Source organism: Plectrocnemia conspersa, unplaced genomic scaffold, assembly GCF_051122295.1.
Source record: "Plectrocnemia conspersa isolate PC_06_02 unplaced genomic scaffold, ASM5112229v1 ptg000012l, whole genome shotgun sequence".
Classification (NCBI taxonomy): Eukaryota; Metazoa; Arthropoda; class Insecta; order Trichoptera; family Polycentropodidae; genus Plectrocnemia; species Plectrocnemia conspersa.
In genome coordinates, this window is record NW_028277176.1 from 8,154,196 (window position 1) to 8,169,149 (window position 14,954).

Sequence of the window (14,954 nt, forward strand, 5' to 3'; positions counted from 1 at the left end):
ACTGTTTGTACTGGCAAATAAAAATCTCTTCCTATACATTAAAACGAGCATACATGTATGTGTATATATTAAATTAAACATGTGTAAATTTTATTGGTCATTTACATTTAACACATTGTACATATGTATATGGTGTCTGTTACTGTTAGACCTGAGGGTCATAGGTTTCCGACCCCTGCTCTAGAGAGTCACATTTTTTTTAGAAACGTAAGACATAAGAGGATATTTAGTGAGACTTTGGCATATTTATATATATAAATTAAAGACAATTTAATATACTTTTAAATGTATAGTAATAATTTAGATATTCGATTCTGTATTTCTTTCACCTAGCTTTAATTTTAATTTTCTTTGATTTCTTTGATCAGAATGTTTACTTTGGTTTACTTAGTAGAGAATAATAATTGTAAATTACAATTGATATGATAAAAATTGGTAGCTTGCTAGTTGAATGATTATGTAGAGTCATGGATCTGAGTTCACCTTTATCTGACCTCATTCAAATTTCTTTATTTTTTATTGAAGCAAAAGATCGGCAAATATCACAAGCTATTTTTATAATGCACTGTTGAGATCATCCGAAAACTTGGTGAAAGAGTCTGATAAAAGTAACTGATATATTTATATTCGTCGAAATACGTTATAGTTATTCTACTTACAAAATCCAATTTAATCTAAGGTATGATGTAACTGTGAAATCAGTTTCTATCGTATTGCTAAATTATATTAAATTGCTGTAGATACTTGGCAAAATATAGTCAACATATATAAAAATAATAATAATATGTTATATGTAAACCTGTTCATTCCTTTAAATTTTGCATAAAAATATGGCCAACAATTTTAATCACAATATATACCTGCCGAGTATATATAAGCAATTTTCAATAAAAGTGGAAGCTTTGGAACTTATATTATAAAATCATGATTTTATTGCTTTTAATTTGAATTTTTTAAACGCTTTTGAACGTTCGGTAACGAGTGTTTTCACAGCGGAAGAAATAAAATAGCGAAATAAAATAAAATGCACTATTCTTTAATGACAAGTTTTTTTTTAAAAAACATACATTTTGCGCATTTTTTAAAATACGTTAAATTTGTGATTTTATATCTCTGAATGGAGATAAAAATGTAAAAATAGTAAAATACTTGTTTTTATTTTCATTTCGCCAGCCATCCTTATCATAAAAAAGGGTGCGGTAATTTCTCTGTTACGTAACATAATTACTGGGCACTGCACACGTCACTCATATACAAAAATATCAAACACGTTAAATAAAATTGTAAAAATGCGACCAAAAATTGACTGGTGGCATTTTTCGCATTTCTAAAGTGGGTCGATATTTCGACCCTCTTGGATTAGAAGAAAAAATGATATTCTACCCTAGTAAAACTACTTACTTTTATTCAACGCTTTTGCTTTCAAGCAATACGGGTATCGTAGTTTTGGCTTTGAAAAAATATTTTCAAATAAATAAGATGTACAGATTTAAAAAAAATATTTTCGATAATATCAGTATTTAATTTTGTAATACTTGTAGTACCGAAAATCAATAAAGATCGGATCCGTATCGGCGTTTACTTTGCGCGGATATGCATATAAATTAAATAACAATAAATCAATTAACCGCAATGGAATTATTTATTAAAATAAAATATTTTCATCTTAAAATAAAAAATAATAGAAATAACTTGTAATCAAAAACATTTGCGACGCACACCTGTTTTTGAGATAAGCGGTAAAAGATAGTAAATGCTGACCTTTTCAACATTTTTTTTAACGAATCAATTCTGCGAATTCGGTCATAGTTAACACCGCCACAAACATTCTATTCACAAATGTTTTTCAAAAACTTGCTTTTATTAAGAAAGAATGTCTCATTGTCCCGCATTTCAAAATATAATAAAGACGCATGAATGATCATGGATTTTAGAGCGGCACTAGTCACTCAGGTATATTGAGAGAAAAACGATTGCTCAAGTATACAAATTGTTTCATTCTAAAATTTTTTCAAATTTCATTTGGGATAGTATAAACGAATATTCAAATACTCGTATAGTATTTCAGTCCGGAAAATAATTTTAATAATCAAATATTCGATTGAGAACCCTAGTTGTTATGTTTGCCCATACAAATACATTTCCATCATAAATAAGTATAGTTGATGTATTTTTCTTCGGGTCAAATAAAAAGTGAACGCATCAGGAGCGTTCCAATTCTTTTCGTTTTTCGGCCGGAATGCGAATTTCACCTTCTCGATGATGGATGCGGACTATGTGGCCCATGAGCGATACTTGCACAAAAGCTCCGCGAATCAAGCCGCGGGGTCTGTGCCACCTAGATTTGAACCGCCCGACAAAAGCACATGGCACCACTGGCTATCACACATGTCACATGCCGACAAATCCTGCGTGCAACACTTCAAAACAGAACCAGATTACACGTGATTACGATTGGTATCTATTTGTATTGTAATTAGCTTAAACCGCGACTACTTAACAAAACAAATATTCATCAAATGAGATTGACTGATTGGAAAATGTGTATGTATTTTTTTGTTTTCAAAATAGGTATTTTATGTTGTTTAAAAACATTTTGTTGAACACAATTTTTTTCTTGAAAAAATATATAGCGTGAAAAACATGCATTGAGGATGTAATCGAAACATCCATCCGAATGTAAGCAAACTATTAGATATTATTAGACACTAAAATGTGAATCTAAATGGTTTATAATAAAACGGCTTCGTGTGATAAAATTAACATCCAAACAATGTGGCTAAATTTTTATGAAGCACAAATTATTTCATACCATTTAATAAAACATTCACTTCGTACGCTTTAGCGTTGAGATCGATAGTCGAGTTGTCGTTGAATTGTTGTTAAATCTATCGATACTTTCAAACCTGTTGCGTGATATTTTATTGCTTTCTATAGTAATAAATCTATCAGGTTCGTCATTTGAACCACTCTTCTATCCACAATTAAAGGGAGTAACTTATTACATTTAATCATAATAAAACGTCTAAAAAAAATGAGTTCTTTGTTAAATTGGGACTCCACAGTGAGAAAACTTTTAACTGCGTAAGTCACGAAGCACTCGGTATAAATCGGAAAAGATTAAATATTCGTCGTCTTGAGCGAGTTTACACCCAAAACAACCGTTCGTAATATTTTTATAGGTTAACTGCCACTTCCCACTGAAAAGGAGCAGACAACAAATCTCCTATGTAGGGGGAAAATACAGGAATATGGGCAACCAATTATTAGGTACTTTCCCTCATACTACCAGCATTTACACTTAAACATCCACTTTAGAGCTCTACTACCAGAATTTACACTTAAACATCCACTTTGGAGCTCAAGGCATCGAATCTTTAAGAACTTGACTTCAACCAATAAGTCGTTCACATCTCTCTTCGCATCCATTGGTCCAGCTCAACTACCGAAATACAAAGCAAACCCACTTAGGAGACGCTTGGAACCTATAGATGCGCCCATGGACAACACTTCAATTTAATATTTATAATATATATAAAAAATAAACCTTCAGACATGAAAACTTTAGTTACTAGTCTGAGACGTTACGGACTACGCTATTCCGTCCTTAAAAACTTCCAGAATATATATTCACATTCTCTGAAGTAAGCTCAGTTATATAATATTATCATTATTTTAGACTTAGTAATAAACTTATCTATAGGGAGCGGAGTTTTGATATTGCTAATCCGCGTTTGAGTGTCACTTGAAGTAAAGAGTACCGAAGAATCAGCTTTGCCAAATGGTGAACAATTTTATTTTGGCAAATTACGTTGAAAGGAAAATTTACGCCTGTTGACAGGAAAACGAAATTGAAAAAAATCTTTGGTATATTCTCAAATATTTCAATAGGCACAATAATATTATTTAGACGCGACAATAGCAAAAGAGTTTTAACCACGAAAATTAGGTTAAGTGTTAGATAGTCCTGCTTTTGCGCAATTGTTTAGGTTTTCGAAAATCTGTGGCGATTCATAATTCTGGGTACATTTCGCTTTTTTGTTAAGTACTACAATATTTTACTTAAGTATTAATGTTTGCATGTTCTATTAGAGCAATATTTATTATTCTATTCTAAACCTTGTAATTTCCCAATTAGAGAAATATTTATTGCTTTTTTTGTAATAGTCATCTCTTATACAGAATAATTAAGAATCAAAATAACTAAGGCAATTTAAATGGAAAGTTTCCTCAGCTTTACTGACATATTTAATTGAACCTCATTTTTTATCAAATAAAATAACAGCGTGAGAGTGAAATATTGTATATAAATAAAAAATATCAATATATTAAAAATATTGCACTGCGCAAAAATAATTAAAAAAATTATTTTGTAAATATTTGTTTGTTGTTTTTATTAAATTATTATTATTAAATATACTGATCTTTTTATGGTGACAGTGTTTATTATAAACAAAAGTTGACGTTGCGGCTCGCCTGCGGGCTGGAACGGAATGCTGAATAGGGTTCTTTGATCTATGTCGCTACATAATCTGTTTTAATTTTTGCTATTTAAATTGTGTGTAGGATGTGTATCCAATAATCGTTCGGGAATAGAGGCAAACTGTATCTGTATTACATTTAAATCCTCGAAATAAAACTGTTTTATTATAAAACAAAAGACAAATATTTAATTTGTCTTTTGTTTTATAATAAAACAGTTTCATTTCGAGGGAAATTGTTTAAATGGTGTCAGAACAATTTTTTCCGCAGTTTATTTACTTAGAATCATCCTGTAACTATAAAACTCATTTAGTCTTCTTAAAATATTATACGCGTGTTTAGATATAATTTTATATTAAACCAAAATAAAATAAAGATAAATAAGGTTAATTTTGTACATTTTTTTCGAAAAATCGCTTCAAGAATATTGAAGTTATGCTATAAAAATATTTTATTATAATATACAGAAGAAAAGTTGGACAAATAGATTTATTCAAATTTTAATCCAAGGTCTTGTCATTAGCATAATACTCTCGCTGGAAACGTTAAACTTTCCGAAAGAACTAAAGCTTTTCTTATCGCTAATAAATTACAATAGCAAGAGGTTAAGTTTTCTCGTCTGATTTATAACATTTTTATATACAGCAGGTGGAATAATATTTTATAAATTTATATTTTTATTACAGACATAAAATACGACTTGAATATTAATTTTATTTATTGAAAAGCTTCGATTTCCAATGCCAAACTCTCTTGGAAAGCGATGTTGTCAGTTATATTGTACATTTTATCACACACACAAACACACAAATTCATCTCGTTCATTACCGATTACGACGTGTCCGTCGATCATATTTTTATGGCAAATAAAACGAACATACCTGACGGTCAGATATATAGATATATAATATATGTAAATGGTGGCAAAGAAGAAATCGAATCAAAGCAAAACACATTTTTAATACCCGCGTCGAATTTTCGCCTTTGATCGTTTCCTTCCGCAGCTGTAGCCAAAATATCACTTTCGAGCGTAAATCGGTTTCTAATTGCCAGTATTATGTATGTATGTTTACGTTGAAAGCACACGAGGCGATTATAAACATATACATATGCATGATGTGTACGTTTATAAATGCATTATGATGGTTTTATGACTGCTCGTGTACATGAAACCGATTGCAAAAGCTTCCGACGTTACACTCGGATGTGTACGATATTCTTGTGTATTATACACATTAGGCGATTGAATGTATTATAATAAATAATAATTAATGGTTGTGAAATGCCTTAAATGGTTTTATGAATAAAAATATCGTTTTAGTAATTATTGTTTAGCGTAAGGCAAAACTAGCTGTCTGTATACATATAATTGGGAGGAAATATCGTTAAAATTTATTCCATAACATTTTAATGCATTCAATAATAAAATATATATTTTAACAAAAAAGTTTATTTAGTAGTGAAAGGGCGTGAAATTAGCAAGACAAACCACATGCTTAGAGACAACATTTCGTTTCAGCCCGCGGGCGAGTGACATCAGCTCTTATGATTATGTTGCTAATTAATTTGGAGCCATCTGTGCGATAGTACCCTTATTGGTACGATAGCTGGATAAAGTATAAATACTGTCACTATAGGAGAAACAAAGTCTCAGTGGATTCATCGTTGGAATTGTTTTAAAATATATCTTCATATTAAAGAAAAAAATAATTTATACACCTAATATATCATATATTATACCACGTGGTTTGAAACGTTGACTTTCATTTAAAATGCCGCTTCGTGCATGTTTAAAAATAATGTATGCACAAAACTCGACTTGAGATTTGAGAACGAGAAGATAGATGCCCCGGGGGGTTTGTAAACGATGCGCATTCGTTCGAAATTGAGAATGAGCGGAATTTAGATCAGTTTCACTGAATACCGATCGTCTCTTGATAGTCAGCTAAACAATGATATTAATATTGAAGAGGCAGTAGGAAAAAAATAGATGTTAATTGATTTTTTTACGCGTCCAGACCGCGGATTTGGTACAGAGCTGCGGGCATTAGAAAGCCATCATCTTTAAATGTGAGCAATTAATATCCACATACAATACAGTAGAACTCAGTTAAATCAAATATATACATTTTCAATTTTATGTTGATTAGGTACGTAAAGGATTGAGGTTATTTTTCTGTGACTCCGCAATCAAATTGGTCTTCATCTAGAAAATTTAGTTATTTGATTATTAAACTTAAACCTTTAGAAATATGCATATACACATTTTTAAATGAAGAATAAAAAAAATGGCGCACTTAGTGAGAGGGACGTACTCGAGCACTAACATCCTAGCCGCAGCAACAAGAATAAGGGATATAATCGTGACTTTCTTTCACTGAGCATTGACTCAACAACTTCATTAGGTGCATGATAGAATTCATCTAAGAATAAAATTAATCATTTTAAAACAAATATATGCTAGAATACAAATCTTACTCCGTCAATATCTGAGGAGTCTACTCTAACAATAAAGAGTTCCTTGCCTTAGTGGTATTTCATACTATGGAGTCATGTGAAGGAAAAGCCAAACACCCTGAAATCTCTATTACAGCGAATCCAAATTTGTGCAAATACTCTAAAACATTTGTTATCATATAACAAATATTCAAAATTAATGGTGGGTTTATTTGATAGAAGCAGACCAGTGTTTTACTTTTGTTAAATACTACAAATTTAAGGGGGGGGGGGTAAAAGCCTCCACCTAACCCCCCCCCAATGATTTCTCTGGGTCAGTCATCCAAATCTAGCAAGTTTTGGTTCTGAAAAACACTTTACTTCCACTAGATGTCATGTAGAGCGAGCTACGCCAAGGCAGTGATATGTGAGGAAAGATGCACCGTGCGCTACAGAGAAGGCTTTGGTGCTGGTGCTTTAACTCTTGGCCCCCTTCACAGAAAGCTTTAATCCCGCAGACTGCATGTATACTGTATAATTTTAAAGAATATTTTAAAACAAGAATTTATTTAATTTATTACTATAATATTTAAAATATGAGTATTTAATTACCAGAATACATATAAAATATTGTTAAAAATAGATTATAAATAATATATATGTATATGACAACCATTTAACTTTTTATTAGAAAGGAGCACTGACGATCTATATTTATATTAATTGTCCAAAATGCTTAAGATTAAATCCCATATAATTTATAGTTAAAACCCGTTATTATTAAGATTATTTTGATTAGAGCACTTTTTATAGCCACTTGAACATACGTCGATGAAAATAGTAAGCCACTTAAGTACTTTCTCTAATTATACATATGTTGGCAAAAACATCCTCACAGCGAAATATAACAGGTTTTTTGCATGCGAAAATGAATCATGATATTTTTATGAGAGCAGTTCGAGACTGGTCCAGACTGTTAATTAACTCTGTAGTGTATTGTGATGGGGAAGTACAAATAATAAAAATATGCATAATCATCACATGTATATATTTTTTGTTCACACTATACAAATTGCGATGATCAATATTCATATTACAATAGTAAAACACGCTAATTCAACAATATATTTTGATATCTGATAAATATTTATGTACATTTCTAATGTTGATATTTTTTTGGTTCAGTCGGAAGTTTTGTCACATAAATGGCCATATGATTTAACAACGATAAAATACAAGTGATGCTTTTGATGGAAGCATATATGAAAGTTACACTTTTTTACATAACAAACTCAAAGAGAATAAATATACCGAACAGATATTATTGTATATATTAAATAAAATATAGTTTGGTTTCTTAGGAGGAATATAAATATTAAAACTAATATAATTTACATCTTTGGTTGTGTTAATTATGATACAAATTAATATATTTAAATAATATTCTATTTTTATTTTTAATTTTACATATAAACAACATTTATAAGTAAATCATGTAGTTAAATTAAACATATTTAAAAGTAAGCGTTCATTTACATTATGATACATCAAAGATAGAATGCCAAGCATATTTACAAATTATTGTTGCTCATCCGTTCATATGCATAACATATGCAATTCGAGTCTTTGAGAAAGCTCGTACTTTATGGGCATACAACAATATTGTAACTATTTTTTGATGACATTTACAAACAACCTTAACAAGATCATGAAAACACCTTTTTATTTTTCTTAAAACGATTGATTTGAAACAACTTAGATACTATAAAACTAAATATGTATCGCCATTTCAAATAACATTGCACAATATTTTAACAATTTCCTAATCTTAAAAATCATAGTGGGATTATGTTTATTTTGCAAATATTCATAATCCATTTTTCGCTAAAAAATAATTACACGAATCTTTTTGTATGGATTCAAAAACGAAATGTTGATCATTGATTATTATTAAACAAATAATTTGATATATTTATAATGAACATTTTTTTAATCTATAACTGTGAAAGACAATGTTTTTCCTTTAATATTTTCAAATCGATCCATAGTTTTGATTTCGGACATCATATAAAGACCGATTGTAATTCCAGTTAAGAGTATAAAACTGACCAACAATCCAGACCTAAAATAAATTATTATTAGTATATTAATATTAAAATATCAATTTATTTGAGACTAACCATATTGGAATAGTTGTAAATCCAACGCAGTTATAAGCAGAGCCGAACTTGGTCTTTCCGTTAAGCAGCGGTTGAACCTAAAATTGAGTAAAAATTATTTATAAGATTATGTATATTGCATATTGTAAAAGGAACATACTTGAATTTCTTGGAAGGTGAGAGTGACTGAACCGTTTCTAAAAACCATCGGTTCGGCACACGCAAAAGAGAATCCCTTAGGCGCTCCTAAAAAGTCCTCCGTAGTCGGAGGATTTAATATCCACTCCCTTCCGTGATGGCTAACTTCAACCGGACCGATGCTCCAATATCCAGATTTATTTTCAGGGAATCTAAATCGCAGTATGATCTAAAATATAATGTAATTATAAATGTATTTCATAAAATCAACATAAATTAAATGCATACCTTTTCTTTCTCGCTTCCAGTAGTGAAAGATACTATCAATCGACTATATTGATCTCGTTGATCGACAGACACCGAGAGAAGATTCCTCAATTTATAATCTACATTAACAGAATTATTTTCGTTTGATGTGAATCGGAGAACCGGAAAGTCCGCCGAGTATAATAGAGCTTTGCCTATAAAAATATATAAATATTTATATTGTATTAAATAAATAAGCATAATAAGATGAATGATTCGAAAACCTTGGGCGTTATATACTACTTCTTCGGCAGCTTCTTTAGGTTCGGGCGTTGCTTCTCTACGTTCTCTCACATAATTCTTATCGGACGAGTCGAGATCTTCGTCTATTGGTTCCTCTTCAGGGCTCGAGCTCCCGAGTATTGCTAATACCTTACCGTCACCGTAAATGTCTTCTAGTCTATCAAATTTTTCAGTGATTTCGGCGTCTTGTTCCGAGCTTGGTCCTTGTACTGTAATAACCTAAAAAATAATTTAATATAAATTGTACATTTTCAAATTGTTTTAATGACCGGAATTTTAAAAGGCAAAATTGGTGATTAAACTAGATTGACATGGAAATGGAAGAGGTTTGACGACAGTTTCCAATTATTTTAATCTTACAATCAAGATACAACAATGAAAACCATTGAGAAATCACTTATGATTTAGATAGAAGATAACATCTATTGTTAATCAGAAAAGTTAATTTTTAAGAAGCATGAATTTTAAAATGAAATATTATTTATATGATATTAAAACAAAAGGAGAATTGGAGCAATCGACGCTGCTAAAGATTTTTAATCAAAAATTGGTGAAATAATCATTCACAGAAATATGAATAACTTAAAAAAAAACCACAAATCACTAATAAGCTGTCGATGTAAGGAGAGATTGAAAAGACTAATGTCATTCAAACTAAAAAAGTACTAATTTTAGTCAACAGGTGTTTCTTTAATCTGCATAGATACTTTAAAAGCAGCTGTAGTCCTGGCATATGGGACATTGAGCGAAAGATTTCGAGGAAGATTTTCAGTACTTGGCATTGTCGATACTACAAAGAATGAGTTGCAACATAATCAGGTATATTAAAGCACAATGTTTCAGGTGAACTGGAAAACCAATTAAAATTCAACGAAGTTGAAGGTAAGAGAAGCGTATGCAACTTAAATAAACAGTATTTTCGATCATCTCTTTCTTTCGTTTTAAACATTTTAGTCCAAACAATAGGAATTTGTTCTTGAAGTTGATTTTGAAATGACTTACCAATAGTATAAATTGTACAGACCGAGTGATTTTAAAATGTATAGGTGGAGTGAAATGTGTGATATATTTACAATAGAGATACATTGGTCATGGGAGGAATCCGGTTACGTTATTGTTACATACTTGCGTTTCATTATTAACATATTCTGGATGAACGTCTAGGAAATCTTGCGGTAGTAATAGTACGGTTTTGCTCTCTAACAGCTTCCTAAGTCTCGGATAGTTCTCCCTGTTCAAGAAGAATGCTGAATCTTGAATGTTGAACACAACTATTGCTGCTTGATTGTTGTATATGTCGATGAGGTCATCTTGTTCCAGGCTGTTGAGTGCTGGTTTTTTATAGCCTAAAAGTTCTTTGGGTCCCCAAAACACAAACGGTCCTTCTAAGTTGGCGTAAGCGAGAATTGCGAAACATTGAAGTATTATTATGTGTTTTATATTGACGAAACTCATTTTATAACGGTGTATTTATGAATAATTTGATTGTAAAACGGAACACCATATGAGAGTCGAAAGCGGAACTTGAACAAGAAATCAATATCTCGCGCGCGTGCGTCAAACAAAACTTCTTAAATCTGGCGTTGGCCATAACACTGCAGTTTTCGACTATCCCTAAGCTGTCAAATGCACCATTTATTTTGTATTTTTATTTACAAAATAAATAAAAATTCAAAGACATATATTTGTATTAAAAATAAATAAACATAAATACATTAACCGAATCTAAATTAATTGTTTCATAATAATTAATTTTAATTAGTGGGGTATTACCGAACAAAAAATAAAAATATAGTGAATTAATTTTTACATATATATCCATAATTATCTATCTTGTAAATAATTTATTATTGTTCAGTATTGCATTTATAAACAATTTAAAAAAAAACAGTGATTTTCAACGTTTTATTGCTTTGATTAATCTTACTACTTTTTTGTATTAGTATGTTTTTATGTATGTTTATTTTATATATTATTTGACTTTTTTAATTTTTTTATATCAATGCAGAGGCTGTCGATATTTCTTATAAAATTATTATATAATGCTCATTTATTTCGTACTCTTTAATTTATTGTTATTATTTTCTATATAAATTATTAACACTAAATCAAATTAAAAAATATTATTTAAATTTTATATTTCTTATTTATTATTTCTTTAGTTATATATGTAAATATATAACTATCTGAGATACTTAAGAGGACATTTTTTCTGTAACTGCCAACTATTGTGCTACATCATTACGTACTAACGGTTTCTTTGAATGAAAGTGTATCGCGAAAACTGGCAGAGACGTATTTAAGAGATGACAGGGAGCAGATGGAGGTATTTACCCCCCAAATTTAGGCAATAAAATGTCATTTAATGAAATCAAAATATTGAAAAAGGACCACTTATCGAAATATTATACATTTTCACCGGTATATATATTTTTACCAGTGAAAATATAATATTACAGGTGCTAAGTAAATTATATAATTTCAATTTCTTCATACGCAGTAATATGCATATACATTTACATACTTATTTATCTATTTACATGCATGTATAAATGTTACAGTGAATGTGTATTTTCCAGTAAATTTATATTTCCACTAGTAAAGACAAAATACATTTTCACCAGTAGATATATATTTTTACTGCTCTAAAATGTCTATGAATCTCAATTTAACAGTTGCAAAATGTCTATTTGCTGTTTAAATTCAAACCCAACCTACATTAATTAACCAAATCTAACTCAACCTAATGAAAGTTCTAAAACTAATTCAACTCCCAGAGGAAAATAAGCGGAAGAAGATGTACTGACAGACGTCGAATCTCGCATGTTGTTCCATAGTTTATCTGCACTTTAATATTACATTATTATAAAAATATAATAGCTATCTTAACTGATATTACTACAGACTTTTGATAAAAGAGTGTTAGTCAAAGTATATTCAAATCGAATTTTGGTCAATAAGAGGGCGCAAAAATAATTATCATTTCTTAAAAGTAAAATAGTTTTTTTTATACAAATAAAAATTGAACATTGGTTATTATTAGTTTTAAATAATTCTAGTTTTTACATTTATATAAATATAAACGTATATAAGCAAAATGTGTTTTTTTCACACAAGTTGATTAATTTTTTCACACAAGTATACATTGTAATTACAGAGCAAAACTCACATCTATATTGAAAATATTTTTAACAAATAAATTTATTTGTATAATTTTACGTTTCACGTATACACTTTGTTTTTTTTATTAATATATACGAATTCATTTTCATTAAATTGTCTAGATGTTTCATCTCAAATTTATTACGTGCTTTAGATTTGATAACATTCATCAAGCTAAATCCACGTTCACATTCAGCATTAAAAGCTTGAATTATTTCACAAATATCACATACAACTTATACTTCCTTATACTCTTCATCTTAAAGTGTAAGTATGGCAATAAATGTTTCTATACGAATAATAAATCTCTAAAAACTTAAAATCTGTATATCGATCCAATATTATGATTGAACAGTTTTCAGTTATTTTTAATTAGATACTCATATTTAACATACAGTTTTTTTACCTATATTTTAATTCTGACCATTTATTATTTTTATTCTAACAATTTGATATTTATTCTGACCCTGAATAATATAAATATGACTATTCATTATTTTAATTTTACTCGTCCTATATTTTGATTGTATGCTATCTTTTTGCTAACCATTTGATATTTATTCTAACCCTGAATGACCACGGTGTTAAAAAAATTCTGACCGAGGTTTGATTTTTTTATGATCTAAATGATTTAAATCTAACCATTTAATTTGTTGCTACATAAAAAAGTTTGATATTACCCCATAACCTATAATAAAATATACATTTTAAACATTGTATATGAATCGGAAATTTCGAAAAAAACTCATTTCGGCGTTTTATCAAAGTGGAGTTATTCGCTGCTTTTTCATGTACACATATATACTGATGTTCCATGAGCAAAAAGGTCTCCTATCTGGTTTTCATAGTGGAAAAAAACATATTGAAGTAAATTTCGAAAAGGTGTCATCTCACCGAGATGACCCCTTTTTGACTAGCACCTATGATCAGACCAACCACTCAGATTGATAACGGTCAATGAGTAAAGGTTTTTTGGATAATGCGCAGTCGCACTACGGGTGTATGAATTTTGTAAGTATAATATAGAAACTGGGAAAGCAATTTTAAACTCCTACCACGAGGGTCAAGCACTGAATGGGACCCTTCAGCGAAATGTTATCATTTTTAAATTACTATATTTTTGTAATTTTTTTCAAAGATGCTATGAGAAACAAGTTAAAAAAAAGATAAGATTCCCTTCAAGTGTCAACTTTTTTTAGTTCATTTTTAACTCTGAAAAGACGGGTGAAGTCGTATGCCATCCTCTTCATTGGCAACGAAATGAACAACGAAACTTTTGTCCTGTCGTAAACGAAAGGTTGTTGTGTAAATATTTCTACTCTTAAAGCGTTTCCATACTACTCCTCAAAATTTCCAAGCGAATCCTTTAAAACGAAGAACATACAAAAGCTGAAACAATACATTCCGGCGAATTTAGAATTTTTTTACGAAGGTATTTTGCAGTGGTCGACAGGTGCAGCATCACAGCATCACAGACGTCAAAGAACATTTTTAATTAAAATAAACATTTGGGATGTATTTTTTATTTGTAGCATAACAGTAATGTAAAATGTAAATGAAATGTTCTTTTTTATAATAAACATTCTTTAATATTGCCGTTTTATTACTAAAACCATCCAAGTCCTTCGATAAATTTTAAAAAGGACCCATCTCGGAAAACTGTAACAGCCATTTTCCAGGGACACCATTTAAGCTTTTTCCAAGGAAGACAACAGTTGGCCAGTCAGTCGGCATTTTATTATTATTTATATTTCAATTGAGGTTCATAGTATTTCATTTGCTCCCACCTGCCATTTATTTAGTAGAATTCACGGCAAAAGCAATAAAATAATGCCGTCGCAGTGAAAACGCTCGAAAGACTTTTTATAACAATATATAGTAATATCAGTTAGGATAGCTATCATATTTTTAAAACCGTGTAATATCAAACTGCAGTCAAATTATGGAATAATATAGGAGATGCAACGTCTGTCTGTACTTATTCTTCCGTAAATTTTTCCTGAGAAATAAGTTGCTTTAGACTTGAAC

At 29.9% G+C, this 14,954-nt stretch overlaps 1 protein-coding gene across 1 annotated transcript; it reads right to left on the bottom strand.

Annotated features, from left to right (window-relative positions):
- Window positions 1-8,366: 8,366 nt before the first annotated feature.
- VhaAC45RP (VhaAC45-related protein) lies at window positions 8,367-11,363 on the bottom strand. Its single transcript, XM_088199681.1, has 6 exons — window positions 10,890-11,363; window positions 9,746-9,983; window positions 9,504-9,676; window positions 9,238-9,444; window positions 9,099-9,175; window positions 8,367-9,040 (listed from the first exon to the last, which is right to left on the bottom strand). The coding sequence occupies exons 1-6, from the start codon at window positions 11,217-11,219 to the stop codon at window positions 8,908-8,910; spliced, it is 1,158 nt and encodes a 385-aa protein (XP_088055807.1). The 5' UTR covers window positions 11,220-11,363; the 3' UTR covers window positions 8,367-8,907.
- Between the last annotated feature and the right edge of the window lie 3,591 nt (window positions 11,364-14,954).